This window comes from Lepidochelys olivacea, assembly GCF_965140295.1.
Source record: "Lepidochelys olivacea isolate rLepOli2 genome assembly, chromosome: 4".
Classification (NCBI taxonomy): domain Eukaryota; kingdom Metazoa; phylum Chordata; order Testudines; family Cheloniidae; genus Lepidochelys; species Lepidochelys olivacea.
This window is the reverse complement of record NC_140414.1, coordinates 87,170,844-87,188,732: the sequence shown is the minus strand read 5'-3', so window position 1 is coordinate 87,188,732 and position 17,889 is coordinate 87,170,844. Positions and strand designations below refer to the sequence as shown.

Sequence of the window (17,889 nt, the reverse complement as noted above, 5' to 3'; positions counted from 1 at the left end):
ACTGACGAACATCTTAGTGCGCTTTAGAAATCACACCTAGTAGTGTGACAAGCACTTAGATACAAGTAACTATTTCCAAAATTTTTCCAGCGTTTATTGGATAAAACACCAATTTGATTTTTTTTTAATTAAATGGTGGGTGTTTTATCTGTGTTTATTAGTTAAAACCTAAAAATCAAAAGCCCTTATTGTGGAGTACTTTACTGAGGCAATTGCAAACTCATGGTTTAATTCATAAAAATTTATTTTACAGAACGTTATTGTTTATAATTTGCAAGTTTTATCTTCTAAACGGCAAGGAGTGCTCTGCTTAAATCAAACATGTTCAACAAGAACCAAGAGACAGCGATACTCGATACTCGGCAGCAAGAGATCTGAACAAAAGGGGTGATCAGAAGAAGGAACTGGGTAAGAAATCACAGTGGACAAGGATGATAAAAAAACTTTAAAAATAATTATCTTTTTGGTGGCACAGTACACAACTATTAAAGGACACAATGGAGATACATTGTATGGAAGCTGCACAGTAAGTTGAATTTTCTGAGAAATACTGCAGAGTGACACAGGAATCGGTGTAGAAGGTCATAGACAGTGCAGCAGTGCCACAGTTTGAGAGGAAATGGCTCCAGACTGGCAGAGAGCAAACGGGAAAAGAGCTAAGCAAATATTAGTCCTCCTGTTGTAAAATTCAAATCAAATCTCTAGGGGAAAAAGATCCCAATTATATGTAAACATTCACATTTATTTGTATGAGCAGCAGATGCTTTTTCACATGAACTCATCCAAGAATACACAGGGGAATTCAGTTTAACTGGTAATTACTAACAATGAACCGCATTTCAGGGTATGTCTATACTAAAGCAACTGCTGAGTTTGACACCACGTGTCATACAAAGATCCCTACCTCTAAACTCCCATTCTCTTTCCAGCCGGTGTTGATAGTCAACAGTGCTCAACATCCCCCTAGCAATGCCTCTTGCACTTTGCTTTACACTGAGAAGCTTTTTAAATCCAACCATCAGTTCAGCTCCATTGGTGCTGGCAAAGGTGGGGGTGTTAGTGTAGACAGGCCACTGGGTTGAACGATGGAACAGTAAAGACAGCAGACAGTCTATTATCAGGGTTCCATGGGTCCATGAACTATTGGAAGAAGACTTGCACCAGCTCTAGAGCAACAGTGGGAGATTTTCAGAAAATCCTTTGTGCACAGACAGCTTGAGAGTTCTAGCAGAAGGAAATGTCTGCACACTTTGGTACAATGAGCATTGAACAGTTGACTGCCCATGCCAGCAGGACAAATGGGTGTAATACTGGTTTGAGGTGAGGTAAACAGGAGCTAAAAGGGCATGTGGGTGTCAAACACCACAGTTTCTGTAGTGTAGGTAGGACTTTAAAATTACCCCTACACTGGTTCCCATTACTGCCAGTATGTCTGTGCCCCACTTTCACTGGGGGGAGACGGGGGAAATGAAGTTCTGGTTATAAAGCTCAGACTAGAAAGGGCTTACTTTGTTTTCTTTGATGTTTTCACATCTAAAGGAAGTGCCACTCATCTAAATGCAGAAGTTGCACTGATTTAACTAAGATACAATTTTAAACCTATTTAATTGAACTGGTGCAAACCCCTGCAGGGACATTCTTTTAGATCAATTTAAGCCTGATGTTTGTTTGTTTAGCTTGTGTCACAAGCTAAACTGAAATAAGCCCGTTTTCAACTCATATAAACGAGTGCCAGGGTGGATAAAAATCAATGCTCTTTTAAAAAAAAAAATCAGATTTTTTTTTATTTAAATCGGACTTTTTTGATAAAATGTTTTTTGAGGAAAAAACCTATCTATAGTTTTAATTAAGATTCATTATAGCTCAAAGATCTCTCATCATAGAATAGGGATTATAAATTCCAATTTTATAGCATGAGACAATATATTCATGTTATGTTTAAGAAAAATTTTTGTAAAAGAGTTCCAATACCTGTAGTTCATGGATTAGGGACCCAATTTTATGGGGTTCCAGGGGCTTCTGTATAGATTATTTAGGTTAATCGTTCTATCTACCCAATGGGACTCAGTGCTCAGTCTAGAGGATACCATCAGAGATGCTTAGTTTTGAAGTTCTCAAACTGGATTTGTGTCTCCAGAGATAACAGCAAAAAATGTTTTTAATTAATTAATTAAATAAATATATAGAGGTGAGAAATAACAGACCTCAACCCTATCGTCCTTCTGCAAATTTGTGTACACACAGCCAATCCTTTACCTCTCTCTAAAAGTGCAGTTTCAAAAAGTTCAATGAATAGAAGATTGTTGGGGACAGAATAGATCTGGACAAGGAGAAGAAGTCTGGAGATAAATGTGAGAAGGGAGGGACTAATCTGAAAAGTTTTCAAAATAAATCACTTTAAAAATGTATAGTGTGTACCTTCTAAAAATGAAACCTACATCTATCTCTGAGTTGTGAAGAATACGTATTAAGGTTATAACAACCAATAAGAATGCACTTTTATGTAGAAATCCATGATTAAATCAAGTTTTCCTGACTAGTGATTTAAATCAATCATGATTTAAATCAAATCCACCCTGAAGGGTGCCCATGTATGGAACTGATTACACTGTTTAACTATAACAGTTTAAAATGTACCTCTGGTTAAACCAGTGTACCTTCTGTATTTAGATGGCTCAATGCAGGTCTGACATAGGGAGACTGCAAAGACATAAAGACAAAAAAAGGGGAATGTTTTGAAATAGTAGGTACAGTCCCTTAAATCTTAAAGAGTAGGACACTTCAAAGCAAAAACTTCTATGGGAAAAAGTCTACTTGATATTTTGCAGAGGCCCATACACAGCCATATGTGGTACCTCAGCTCTTAGGGCCTATAAAGAGATCTATTGACTTCCATGAAGTGCGTAAGCACAGTATAAGAGCTTTTGTGGAACCCTCTACACTAAGGCCCACCACCTCTTCTCTCTGGGCAGGCCTCCTCTCCTCCTCAAACCATTGCTTCCTGTTTTAAGGTGAGCTTGGGTCTATTCCAGAGGAGAGATCAGATATGCAATCTATGCAAGCAGAGGACTCTGTGTGAGAGAGCCCCTCTACATATGATGGTGTGGAGGCAGCAAGGGCACAGTCCTCTGCTGGGGTAATGGTATAATCAGGGAGCCCTCCAGAACAGCAGGTTTCGGAGTTTACGTGCCATTACAATTAATGAGGAAAGTTACACCCCTCCAAACTACTGTTTGAGGCTGTTTGCTGACTAGGCACACATTACTGATTCAGTGACACTTAGGTCACAGGGGCTCTTTAAGTTTTCTTCATCACCATAAGCGCTAGAAACAATTTTTAATACCAAAGCTGAGATTCTGACATCATGCGACCCCAGATGCCAGGGCCCTCGTCACATGCGTATAGTGCCTGTGATTTAGGCCAGCCCTGAATATTTGAGCATAAAAGAAAAAATTTTTGCAATGTTATGAGTAAGAGAAAACTACGGACTATAACTGAAATGTTTTTTGCTATGAAGAAATGTACAGACACACCCAAGCCAACCAACATATGTTACAACTGGCTATCAATCCAGGAGATGTCAGTCTGTTTGTAAAATGGGTAAGCATCACTACAGCTTCTAAGGGTTAAAAGTAACACACTTCTTTTTTCTTCAGAGGGTCTGTTTTGGGCACAACCTCAGTTGCACAGCATGCTGCCACCTAAAGCAATACAGTCTTACCTGCTCAGGTAAAAAAAAAAAAAAGTCTTGCACATCTTTACTATGGGCCTAATCCTGCTCTCACTGACGTCAAATCTTATATGCTTAACTGGTATCCTAGAATATCAGGGTTGGAAGGGACCTTAGGAGGTCATCTAGTCCAACCCCCTGCTCAAAGCAGGACCAATCCCCAATTTTTGTCCCAGATCCCAAAATGGCCCCCTCAAAGATTGAACTCACAACCCTGGGTTTAAGAGGCCAATGCTCAAACCACTGAGCTATCCCTCCCCCCAGTGAGACACTGTCAGTTTTTTAATGGTTATGCTACATGAAAACGTTTGACAGTCACAACACAACAGAGACAATGCCTTAAAGTTCTGATTATAATAAATCAGCAGCCATTAAGACAGATTTTACCGATTTCTGAACTCTCACTTACTTTGGGATTCAAATGAGGAGGGAGAAAAAAGGAGAGGTATGAGGCCACTAAAACAGGGAACACTGATCTGAAAAAATACTTCTGCCTCTTAAGGTTTTCCTGCATGTGTTTGTTTACATAAGAAAAGGAAGCATGCACTGGCTGGAATCTTTTGTATCACATTTGTCATTTGTTACTATGGATGCCAGGAGTCTGGTTTTCAACTGGACCACCTGGTCGAAAGGGGACCCTGGTGGCTCTGGTCAGCACTGCTGACCAGGCTGTTAAAAGTCCGGTTGGCAGTGCAGGAAGGCTCCATACCTGCCTCCACGCGGCTCCCCGGAAGCGGCAACATGTCCCTCAGCTCCCAGGTGGAGGGGTGGCCAGGGGGGCTACACACGCTGCCCCACCCAGAGGTGCCACCCTGAACACCGGCTCTGCAGCTCCCATTGGCCAGGAAACGCGGCCAATGGGCGCTGCGGGGGGCAGCGCCTGAGGGCGGAGGCAGCATACGGAGCCCCTTGGCTGCACCTAGGCCTAGGACCTGAGGGAGATTTTGCCACTTCCAGAGAGTCGCCCAAGGTAAGTGCCATCCAGAGCCTGCACCCTCTCCTGTGCCCCAACCCCCTGCCCCATCCATGAGCCATCTCCTGCACCCCAAACCCTTCATCTGGAGCCTGACCCTAGAGCCTATACCCAGCTGCAGCACGCACCCCGTCCTGCATCCCAACCCCAGCCCAGAGCCCCCACACACCCTGAATCCCTCATTTCTGACCCCAACCCAGATCCCACACTGCCAACCCAGAGCCTGTACCTTCTCCCAGCCTGGAGCCCCCTCCCATACTCCAAACCCCTTGGCCCCACTCCCAGCCCCCTCCTACACCTCAAACCCCTCATCCCCGGCCCCACCCCAGAGTCCAAATCCCCAGCCCAGAGCCCTCACCCCTCCCCGCACCCCAACCCTCTGCCCCAGCCTGGAGCCCCCTCCCACACCTGAATCCCTCATTTTTGCGCCCACCCCAGAGCCCCATCCCCAGCCCAGAGCCTGTACCCCCTCCCACACACCAACCCCCTGTCTCAGCCCAGTGAAAATGAGCAAGTGAGTGAGGGTGGGGGAGAGTGAGCAACAGAGGGAGGCAGGATGGAGTGAGCAGGGGCAGGTCCTCAGAGAACGGGCAGGACAGGGGCTGGGCAAGTGTGTTCAGTTTTGTGCAATTATAAAGTTGGCAACCTTATCTGTTACTGACGGGAATCATGTAAGATACAGACAGCAAGAGCCTTGGAGGCTTGAAATGAAATCCAAGCTGGCACTGAGCCAGCCTTAGACTGTTTTACTATCTGATCAGTCTTCCTAATGAAAAAATTACCAAACTAACACAATTTATTGGTATGACACAATTTGATTAATTTAAAACCTGTTTTAAACATAACTCAAGTTGAAATATTAAATTGTAAAGAATTAAGTAGATATATTAACTATGGAGATGGAGATGTATGGAGGTCAAGGTAAACAAAACGCAGTATCGACATACTAATATGCAACTTATTGCATGATTAGTCAGATGCAATTCTAAAACATGTGACACTACAAATCAGACAACACGTACAAGGCATAAACATCAGCCACCACATACTTGTTCTGCCCTCAAGTTTTCTGCCCACTCGCACAGGAAAATTAGCAATTTTTTCGATTACACTAATGCAATAAAAATAAAACCAGTACAGAACTCAGAATACAATGTATTGTGACAAAGTTCCTCATCTGCCTTGGTGGGTCTTGCACTTATTGGAGGATTTGCTCGCCTTGGAGCTTCACGGCAGTCCTCAGCTTGGCCATTTTTCTGAACCCACAGTCCAGGTCGACTCCTCCTGTGTCTGACCAGGAGTTGGGAGGTTTGGGGGGAACCCGAGCCTGCCCTCTACTCCGGGTACTCCTCCCAACACCTTCTTTATTCTCATCATAGGACCTTCCTCCTGGTATCTGATAATGCTTGTACTCCTCAGTCCTCCAACAGTACACTTTCTCTCAGCTCCAAGCGTCTCTTGCTCCCAGCTCCTCACACACACACCACAAACTGAAGTGAGCTCCTTTTTAAACCCAGGTGCCCTGATTAGCCTGCCTTAATTGATTCTAGCAGCTTCTTGATTGGCTGCAGGTGTTCTAATCAGCCTGTCTGTCTTAATAGTCTCCAGAAGGGTCCTGATTGTTCTGGAACCTTCCCTGCTACCTTACCCAGGGAAAAGGGACCTACTTAACCTGGGGCTAATATATCTGCCTTCTATTACTTCCCTGTAGCCATCTGGCCCGACCCTGTCACAGTACATTATATAACTATATTTTGTGCAAAGCATTTTTCAATTTTAATCTATGGGCCAAAAGGCAAAAGACTGTAATACACAAAAACCAATATCAAATGACTCATCTGCTTGCGCTATCCAATATTATAACTATTAACATTTTTCTTTATTGTCACAGTCTCATGATGTACATGAACATCAGAATGAACTTCGGTAATCAATAGTTGCTGCTTCTGATGATGTTTTAGTAAAATTTCCATGAGTTCAGCTTTAACTGAGAAGGATATATAATTTTCCTACTAGAAATACCTTATGAACAGTACGTAAGCATTTTTTCATTCACAAAAGACCCACACTAACCGCTAAGAAATTTAAGATATTTTTAAATCACTTTTAGATATCAAAGAAGTTATATATCAGTCATACTAAGGACTGGTCTACAAACTTTTTGTATCATTTTAACTCTCAGTTTAGACATGAGAGTTAAAACAGTGCAACCACCTAGCATGGACATAGTTTGTGACACAGAGGCCCCTTGGCAAAGGGTCCCCTGTTCTTTGCAAACAACTCTAGCCTCAGACCCAATAAACCCATTACACCAAAGAAATGTCTTGCAGGATATTCATAGGAGCAATATATAAAGTATCTACAGAACACTTGTAACCAGTCAAAATTCATGACCATTGCCAAATGTACGTATGTACAGGTAATATTTAAGAAATAATATACTTTCCATATAGTTACGCTTTATGGGCTTGGACTAAAACTTAAGTCACCGGGGATAATATGTCTCAGTGATGGCCCACTCAAGCAGGGGGGAAATCACCCCACCCTGGTTAGTCCAAGATGTAATCCAAGGCTCAGTTGTCTACCCTTGTGCCGTCCCACGACTTTCAGTGGAAAATCATTGGAGACAATTACAAATAATTGAAACCACTTAGAAGTACAAAAAGAACATTAAAACAGACAGGGAATCGCCCTGCCTATGAAAAAAGACAATAGACTGTTTCATCATAACACAAATCCATTCACTGGGGAGACAGCTCCCACCCCTCAAGAATTCTCATGAAAAACTGGATCCTGGTTCCTATAAAGCCAGTCAGCTAGCTCTGCAATAGACTGAACTTTGGGAGGGGAGTACCTATTTTATTAGGCAGAAAAGGTAACTATTAATAAGTGTAGACCCAGATTTGCATTGTATGATTTTGTTTTGCGTTGTAACCATTTGTTTCCATCACACTCTCGTTTCGCGTTGAAGCTCTATTCTTTCTTAAACAAACCTACTTTTATGTTTTAAGTGCTGTGCAGTTTACAGGAATGGTGGTTTAAGATAAAACTAGTAAACAGAGGATCTGAGATTTCTGTAAGTAGCCAGTATCAGGGGCTGCATATCACAGGGGAACAGTTCAAAGGGACTCAGGGACTGGGTGCACCTATTGTTAACCTGCAAGGAAAAGATAGGGTTGCCACAGCCCAGAGGAGAATGCATGAAAGGTTGTTGGTGTTAGGGAGCCGACACCCAGCCAGACACAAGCAAGACTCCCTCACAATAGAGCCAGGCGGTAACAAGGTGAATCACAGGCCTGGGTGCTCCAAGAACAGCTATAAGGATAAGGGTGCTTATATTGTTATATCTTATTTCCGTAAATTTACAACATAACTGTGTCCATCCTAGGGTGCTGTACTGTTTTAATTGTATTGGTTTCTAAACTGATAGAGTTGAAGATTTTAAATATATATATACACACACATAACCAACCCCTAGCTTCTACAACTAGGAGTTTCCAACAATAACAACTTTATAGAAAGTTAAATTAAAGTTGTATCAAATTAAACAGACAGGACTACTCAGTTTGAGGAAAAAAATGTTTTGAATGTACTATCTTTCCCCATATCCTGTGATTATTTCTAATTTAGCAAAGTAACATTAGCATTTAAATATCTATTTACAAAGCAATATTCCTTTTTCATCCACTAGTGGTTCTATCACATCTTTAAAATGGAAAAAAGGCCTTCAGAATCAGAGCAAAGGTTTGTGCACAATTTCATAAGAATAATGATAAGTTAACAGAGGATTCCCTGCCTACAGAATAGCCCTGTGCTCTCCTCCTTTATGAGAATGTATGGAAGAAAACAATCAGTCCTCAAACGCAAAGGTCCCAGCAAATTCGAAAGCAGAAGAATCTGAATAGATTAAGGTCTGGGAAAAACCCAGGCTTCAACTCCACACACAGATCACGGACCACAGCTTAACCTACTACATTTATCCCCTACATTTATCTCCAACCCTTTTGACCTCAAGCCTCCTTCTACAGCAAATACACTGTGTTCCAACTCCTTTAATGGGGGACAGAAGAACACAGAGAAGGAATTCTGCTTTAATCAGCATTAATTTTGCTCCTTTTCCACTATGCTGGGTGAGCATTCTCTTTGGGAAACACAGTACAGAGTGGCTACCCCTAGGATCCTCTGCTTCCACCATCACACCTTCTTTATCCACATGGCCCATGGACCATGCAGCTATTTTGTGAATAACACATAGCCAGCTAAGCCAAACCGGAGGAGAGGAAGGAGGGAGAAAATGTGTAATTGTCTTTTCCCCTGGTAATTTCTTCTGTGGGTTTGCTCCCCAACTCCCACTGCAGGACTGGATCTACAAAATATAACCCTAGAAATATTTCTGAAGATTGCTGCCATCATAGAATATCAGGGTTGGAAGGGACCTCAGGAGGTCATCTAGTCCAACCCCCTGCTCAAAGCAGGACCAATCCCCAATTTTTGCCCCAGATCCCTAAATGACCCCCTCAAAGAGTGAACTCACAACACTGAGTTTAGCAGGCCAATGCTCAAACCACTGAGCTATCCCTTCCCCACTCATGCCAGCTGCCTTTTTATTTATTTATTTAATGAATTACACATTAATAAGATTCACTTCAGCATTAGGGAAGTTAGCTGACTGCATCATTAAAGGGAGATTAACAAAACACTTAGATAAGGACAAACTAGCATATCTTCAGATGTCAAAATGCAGAGGAGGAGAAACCGGTGAGCAATCTTGAACAAAGACAGTCCAGAATTCTTGGTTTCTGGAATCAGAAAGTCCTATGATCAAAAAGCAGTGGTGACAGAACTGCAAACAGCATATTCTCAAGATGGACAGAAGTGGATAGCAGGACACCTTAAGGATCAGTGATTTTCTATAGATCTCTTAAGAATCGGGGGGAGGATAAATTAGGCTTCAGCAGGTAGATTTTGCAGAAAAAACTAATTTTTAGGATAATTATGGATGTTTCTGAATAACATATCCAAACCTAATCAAAAGATGCATAGGATGTTGTTCCTGCCATTCCACATTGTGCCCAGCCCTCCCTCCTCCACATAGTGCATGTGATCACATTTTAGAAAAGAGACCTACATGTGAAGGTGTACCTCCTCTGATAGCTGCGGTGGCTCCTGCTATTTACCATCCCAACCCCTGGGGTTGATTCTCCTCATCAGAAGAGGGAAGAATGCTCAGCTTTCTACATCATATCAAATTATTGGTCTAGGCCACCAGCTATCCTGTCTGATCCACAAGGGACTATTTTCCAATATGACAGGTTTCAGAGTAACAGCCGTGTTAGTCTGTATTCGCAAAAAGAAAAAGAGTACTTGTGGCACCTTAGAGACTAACCAATTTCAGCATAAGCTTTCGTATTTTCCACTGAATGCATCCGATGAAGTGAGCTGTAGCTCACGAAAGCTTATGCTCAAATAAATTGGTTAGTCCCTAAGGTGCCACAAGTACTCCTTTTCTATTTTCCAATAATCTCACTACTGATTTTTCTACAATTTAAGTAATAAAACTCATCTTCCTGGACCCCAGCAGCTCCAAAGGCTAGGCAATAGTTAGGTAGTCTGGGGAGAGAGATGCAATTCTTCTCTTCTTGCACAAGGGACCTATGTACATAGCATTATCAATTATATATAAATTACATATGGACTGAAAGAAAAGCTGGCCACCTCAGAATGTGAAACAGAGGCGTGTAAATCTCACAGTCAAAATAACTGTATAAAAATACTTTTGAAGAAGGAATCCTGCTAAGTATATGTGAAAGATATTTTCCTAAGGTAAGTTCAAAACAAAAAAAGTGACTAACTATATCAGGTTTAAATTTTCAAGAGACACTCAATGGTGGGCATGTGTGCACATAAGAATCTTTTTATGTGAATTTAAAACAGTAAAACCACTAATCTCCAGAATCTGGGGGGTGATGTTATGATCAATACATTTTTTTTTGCTGGAAAACATGTTTATTCTCCTTTCTGTTAGTTCAAGTTAGATTAAATAAACCACTCTCTATAAAGTATCATTCATATCAACTAAATGTATAGTCATTGACTCTAATAAGCATCTCATCCATCTTAGTTTTGGTATTTCTAAAAGTGAGTGTGGCAACTCAACCCACTAATTAAGAGTCATTAAAGTGACTCAGAGTCAAAACACAATTTAGAAAGGAAAAAGAACACTACTGTGGCCTCCCAGTTCCTTGGAGCTACATTAAGTTACACACAAGTTTATTTTTTTCCCCTTTTAGTTATCCATTCAAGGGACTTTTTTAAAATCAGTCAAAATTATCTCAGACACTATTAACACAAATTAGTACATCTGATTAACCCAAGGCGCTGAACAGTACAATCCTAAATTTACAGGAAGATGGATATTCTAATAGGTCTTTTCCATCTCTAACTTCTGTGTGAAAGGGCATGTGTCTGTTTGGTACGTAAATATCTCCAGGGAATTTTAAGAGTTTTGATTAGAAGACAGTACAATTAGGACATTACATTTCTTTGTTGTCCTATTGAATCTTGTCTAGCACCAATTCCTTCTAAGTGTTGGGAATATTTCCTATTTATGTTAAAGGATTGAAAGCAAAATACAGCCTAGAACCATACATGTTATGATCTGTGAGAAAGGACTGTATGTCTATAAATATTAGCTTCTATAGCTAAATATTTACCATTGCTTTTATTCATTGTACTACTTCCATGAATGGTCTGCAAGTTTTCTTCATCCATATGGAAGTTAATGAAAATAAAAAGAGAGGACAGGAGAAGAAAAAACAAAAACAAACCAACGATCTTCACAGAACTAAACTTGATGTGGAATCAGGGGTGTTGTCTACAGAGAGCTGGTCACTCAATACATCACATATAAAAATATCATTTTGGTACAGTGCCCTGCTGTGCAGACACAGATCTTCAAACTACTGGAAAATAAGTCTTCAGGTTTTGGTGAAGGAGCAAAAGCAAAACACAAACAAATTAACCAAAGACACAAAGTAAATTAAGTCTGATTTACATTAAATTTTGCATCTGTTTGTAGATTCTAATATTAACTAAATGACACACTTTCTTTGAAGTCTTTCAATGTAATGTGTTATTTTTCCATGTAATTCTCAATAGGTTTCTAATGCATTCACTGAACAATCTAAGTTTTAAAACACACACACACACACACAAAATCCCACCTTTCACCTCCCATCGAGGTTAAGCAAAGTACATTTCGCATTGTGGGACATAGCTTCTCTGGGAGACAGTTCAAACAAAACAAGGGTAGAAAAGGACAAATTTTGCTTATTCAGGGCCTGATCCTTCCGCACTTACTCGTGTAAGTTATTTTACTCACATTAATAGACCTGTTGAAAACAATGGGACTACTCAAGCATCATAAATATATGCAGAATCAAGGCCTTTGGCAAAACTATTTTTTTAATAGAGAGTTTAACTGAAGTATAGGATAAGGGCCTGACCCAGCTCCCTTTGAAGTCAATTAAACACTCCTACCAACTCTCTGAGAGCTCAGTCCAACTCCAGTTAGAATAAATATTTATTACTGAATACTTAGTGTTTCCTCATTTGCTGAGCCTAAAGTGGAAGTCACCCTGAAAGAAAGAACAATTAACAAGCTTGCTTTGAGCTCACATCGAAACACCCACTCCAAATAGATTCTTTTTCCAATGAAGGCCTTCTGCCCCCCATCCATAACCCTCTTTAGAAAACTGTTTTGCATTAGACACAGCCAGATTATTCTTTTCTGTGCTTGAAGAAAGGAAAGATGTGTCAAAGTTTGGGAAATTCTAGCTTCACAGGTACCCCATTACCGGCTCTTGAAAGGGATAGAAAAATGATATCAGAAGGATCCATGACGGATAGGAAAGCAACAGTTAAGCAAGACCAGAAGATTTGTAAATATTATAGAAATCATGATAGGAAGAGGTGATCTTATCTTACGAATTATTACAGAAAGAAAGATGAATGAGAGATTTGGCAACAAAATCTGTTGGGTGGCCTATATTTTTATGTAATACCTATCAAGTTTTTAATACTGCCCCCACTGCTATGGCATCCAAGCACTGATCAGAATGATTCCTGTACCCATAAAAAAATCCTCTTTGAAGAAAATGTATCTGCAACATAAAGAGCCTTGGTGCTTAAAGCAATTTTGTGTCAGAAAAAACAAGACAGAGCTGCAATCGTAGGACCTAGGAAGTCAGATGCCTTGGATGGGGGCTTCCAAATGGAAAGGAGGAAATCCCCTCACTCCTTTTTTTGGCATTTCCTTCCCACTCCTTTCAGGTAGCCAGGTTATATCTCGTGGGAAAGGACCTTGACTGGACCACATCTGGCACATTATAACTGATTGAATCTTGGCAGGCATCAGATCCTGGGGCAAGGGCTATCCCTGGACCAAGGTAACTGTGCCACAGCTACTAAACTGTGAAGTTTTGGGTTTTTAAAATAATTTAAAATATTTTCAGAAATAATTAAAAATACCACAGGATAAAACCCGTAGACAGCCAATACAAAACAAGTGTGGTGAGACAACAGCGCCACACATGAAACCAGTGGACAGGAATGAGAGGAGAAAATTTCAGAGAGAAATGGGAGGTAATATACCAGGAAAAGAATGTGTATATAGCATATAAAGTGAAGCAACTGTATTTGTCTCTAGATATTTCAGCTCTTGTTCTTGCCCACTGGATTAAGCTATTGTGCTGTTCAGAGTGAAAACATTAGCTTCGGTTCTGGATTTAAATCTCAATCTTCTCTAATTAAGCAGTTTCCACTGTATGCATATTTCAATGCCCTCTTAACTTGTTTCTTCCTATTGTGGCAGTGAGAGATTTAAAACCTAGGTGAGCGTGGGAGGGGAAGGTAGTCACACGGGGGAAAATGAGCACAGCTGCATTTATTTCAGGCTGATTTATTCCACCTGAAGATATGGACCATGGAGTTTGAAGCCTGTTAGCGAAGACTTGGCACTTCTTTTTCTCTCAGCATCAGATGGGTTTTCACAATTTCATATTAACTATTGTTAATATCCAAGAATATTTATACACTTAATAGTGTTAATAAACACTAGGTTCCCACCCATCCCCCCAAAAAAAACTAGCTGAACTGTGTCAGTCCATTAGCCACAATATTTAACAGGACACCCCTCTCAATATAGGTTAGGAAGGTGACTGCTGCTTCCTCATATGACCTATGGGTGTCTCCTCAATGGTTTTGCAACCCACACCCTATCCCCTGCACACATATGGCGCAGATACACTATTTGCTTCCTAAAAACCCCTGAACAAGGTGAAGGCATGTCAGTGTAAAAAAACGCGTAGCCATTTTTGAATCAGATATAATATCACTTTTACCCACTGCTGGGGATGGACCCGGAACATGCCTTCATGCCAGTTTTGCCAACTAGTGTCACCAGCATCCAACATCTGGCTGAATAATCCTTTTCTACTGGAAATAATGCGCTGTCCTTTTCTATTGTACAACAATAGACAGCAGCCCTCAGGAGTAGGCCTGGTAATTTATTTCTGGTCAAAAACTAGTTCCTTCCTGCTGCTCCCTCTTTAATGACTAATAGGTCAAAGAAACAATTCCTCCCCCAAAAGTTTTGTAGAGTTTTGTTAGCATGTTTGATGAGAGAGGTGGAAGAATGGCAAACTATACTAGTGAGTGAATTATAACAGGCTTTCTACTCTCTCAGTTTCAAAGGCCCATGCTGTCAAAAGCTGAATCAGACATCATCCTGGAAATTCAGAAATGACAACGCTTTCAAGTTGCTGTTAACACCAAAGTTAAAGCATTAAACAGGACTACCTGGATCCTATTAACTCTTAGGTTTTATACCAAAATGTGGCTAACAACACTTACCCTTCATTGTAAAGCACTTTGAGATCCATTAATGAAATGCACTATAACAAAGTGCATTATTTATTATTGTGGAATTTCACTTACCTACACTATATTTTCATGGAACTATGCAGTTCACAAGCATGTGTCTCCTATCAGCTATACTGAGCTTACCTGGGATGTCAGATGGTACACATCCTTTATATCTGTATGCAGCATTAGAGTGAAAACAATTCCTCGTGTCAAGCAATAGTTTTCACAGTCCTGTGATTTTTTATTTGGGGCAGGAAATGCTTAAAATAAGTTGCTTTGACTAACATTTCTCAATAAGTCTGCAAGTCTATGTATGTGTTAACACAGGGTTTGCCTCTACACAACTGGCCTTTGGAGTTCAGCAGGAAAACTGTTATATTTGGGGGTGTTAACCTGGAAGGGTAAACAGAATGTGAAGTTGAATGTCTTTCCCAAGTTCATCTTGCAGGTGTGTAAGAGCTGAAGGAGGTATTATGATAAAGTTTACTCAAGGACAGTCTTTGGCACTCCCTACAGCTGCATTTACATTGAAGCAACATGAATATTTTGTATCTTGCCTACAACCCCCCCCCCCCCTTAATATTTTTTTAAAGTAAAGGAATGGCAAGAAGACGAACATTTGTTCCTGGAATCCGGATGGCTACCTAAAGGCACTCTCGATTTAAATATACCCTTAAGCAGAATTGAACTGACCTGAATAAACATCGTTTTCAACTGTTGCAGGAAAACGTTGTCATCATACAACGTTTACCGGCGACAAGTTTGTATGATCAGGAGCCCCTGACCGAGCTGTAGCCAACAACACTTAAGTGCAGCACCGCTGTCAAAGCAGAGCATTTACAACGCAACATCTGTCAGAGACCACGCGTAAGATTAACGTCCAGCAAACTCTACAGAAGCCGCCCCCCACCCCAGGTGTGGTTTCGGGCACACACAATTCCCCCGGGGGTCTCTCTGCGCTGGGAAGAGGGCAGGAATCTCAGCCCCTCCGTGCTGCTGGAGGGGATTTAACCCAACACAGGAGTGAGCAAGAAACCGCAGTTCAAAATGTGCCCGGGGCCTCTGTGCTGCCGGGCCCAGGGTATGTAGCTGGGGCACGGCCGGGATCGGCAGGAGGGAGGGGGGGTCTGTCCAGCAGCGAGAAGAGCCCGGGGTGTCACTTACCGCGGCTGCCCGCAGGAGCGGAGCGTCCCGCCTCGGCCCGCGGCTCCAGGCGGCGGGGAAGTCCGGCGGGGTCCGGAGGCGGCCGCGGGTCGGGCCGCTCAAGGCGAGCAAGGTGCCCAGCAGGAAGGCGGCCGCCGCGCAGCCCAGGTAGAGGGCCAACCGCAGCAGCAGCAGGGCCAGGCACGGTTGCCCCCAGTCCCCCGCCTCCGCCCGCCCCAGGTGGAACAGGGACACCGCCAGCAGCCCCAGCCCGGCCGCCAGCATCAGGCGGGACGAGCCGGGATCCTCCTCCTCTTCCTCGTCGTCCGCCTCCTCCTCCCCGCCGGCGACGGCGGCTGCCGCTGGGGCGCTGCTGCGGCAGGACTGGCCGCCGGGGCTGCGCGCTCCCGGGGCGCCGGAGACTGCGGCGCCCGCCGACTCGGGCTGCCCGCCGCTGCTGCTGCTGCCGCTAGTGCTGTCGGCATCGGGGAACATGCTGCTCCTGGCGCTGCTGGAAACAAGCGCATCTCCCGCCCCAGCGGCCCCCTCGGAAGGTCGCCTCTCCCCGAGCCCCGCGGCTGCTGGCACCGCACCGGCAGGAGAGGGAGCCGGGGCTCATGCCCGGCAGCACAGGAGAGGAGGGGAGGGGAGGGGAGGGGAGAGGGGCCGGTCACTTCCTCGCCAACCCTCCCCGCCAACTCCGGCTGCGGCTGCTGCTCTGCTCCTCCTCCCCGCTAGTGGCCCGGCGCTCGGTGGGAGCAGGGGGAGGCCGCGCCGTGCCCGCGCTTGTCCAGCAGGGGGAGGAGAAGGAGGCGCCTGAGTGACAGCTGCCTCCTTATTGTCACACCATTAATTATCATCATAAGGTTATAAAACAAAACATAACTATATCACTAATAATGTTTTTTTAAAAGGTTACACACTGTAAAAGGCAATCCCTGCCCTAAAGGGTTTATAATCTAAGCCCTGATTTTACAAACATGCACATGCTTAAATTGCAGCAAGGGCAGTTTAGGTTGGACATTAGGAAAAATTTAGGAACCATCAAGATAGTTAAGCACTGGAGTAAATTGCCTAGGGAAGTTGTGGAATCTCTGTTGTACATTTTTAAGAGCAGGTTAGATAAACACATAGGAGCTGACTCTGTGGGAGCACCCACGGAAAAAAATTAGTGACTGCTAAGCACACACTGGCAGCCAGCTCACTCTCTTCCCCCACCCCAGCACCTCCTGTCAGCTGGCTGCCCTGCTGATCAACTCTTCCCCTTCCTTCCCAGCACCTCCTGCTCACCGGGATCAGCTTGAGGGGGAGGAGCGGGGACGGGGGGGGGGCGGAGGGCAGGAAGAGGCAAGGTGGGGTGCAGTGGGGGCAGGGACTTGTGAGAAGGGGTGGGGGCGGGACCTGGGCAGAGTGGAGCAGGAAGAGGTCTGGCAGGGGTGGGGTCTTGGGGGAAAGGAGGGGGGGCCTGGTGAAGAGTCCGGGATTAAGTACCCCTGGGGCCTGGAGGAAGCTGGAGCCTGTGGATAAACACCTGTCAGGGATGGTCTAGATAATACTTAGTCCTGCCTTTAGTGCAGTCCTACCTTTCTATGATTCTAAAATACGGTGAAGAAGGGTGAAATCAGCTGTGAGTTTATGGTACAATGCACTAATAGAAAAAGACTCAATGAAGACAGGAAACACTTGGTCAAAAAGGGATCAATGCAACTCCAGTCAGCACCGCAGACCAGGCTGTTAAAAGGCCGGTCGGCAATGCTGCGGGGCTAAGGCAGGCTAGTCCCTACCTGCCCTGGTACCGCACTGCACCCCGGAAGCAGCCAGCAGGTCTGGCTTCTAGGTGGGGGGACCAAGGGGCTCCACACGCTGCCCCTGCCCCAAGCACCGGAGCTGTTCCTGGCCAATGGGAGCTGAGGGGGGGGGGGCTGTGCCTGCGGGCAATAGCAGCATATGGAAACTTCTGGCCCCCCTGCCTAGGCACTGGACCTGCTGGCCAATTACAAGGCACAGCATGAAGCCAGGACAGGCAGTTGCATCACTGACCGGGAGCCACCCAAGGTAAGCCTGTGCCCCAAGCCCCAACTCCCTGCCCCAGCCCTGAGCCCCCCCCAACCTGGAGCTC

General features: G+C 43.7%; 1 protein-coding gene across 3 annotated transcripts in view; it reads right to left on the bottom strand.

The window, feature by feature from the left end:
- Window positions 1-16,505, bottom strand: part of SNX25 (sorting nexin 25) — a 147,038-nt gene extending 130,533 nt beyond the window's left edge. For all 3 annotated transcript variants that reach the window (XM_084626143.1, XM_084626141.1, XM_084626142.1), the window contains exon 1: window positions 15,792-16,505. In XM_084626143.1, coding sequence (XP_084482269.1) covers window positions 15,792-16,265 — 474 coding nt within the window. In that variant the 5' untranslated portion in view covers window positions 16,266-16,505. The remainder of the gene's footprint in view (window positions 1-15,791) is intronic.
- Between the last annotated feature and the right edge of the window lie 1,384 nt (window positions 16,506-17,889).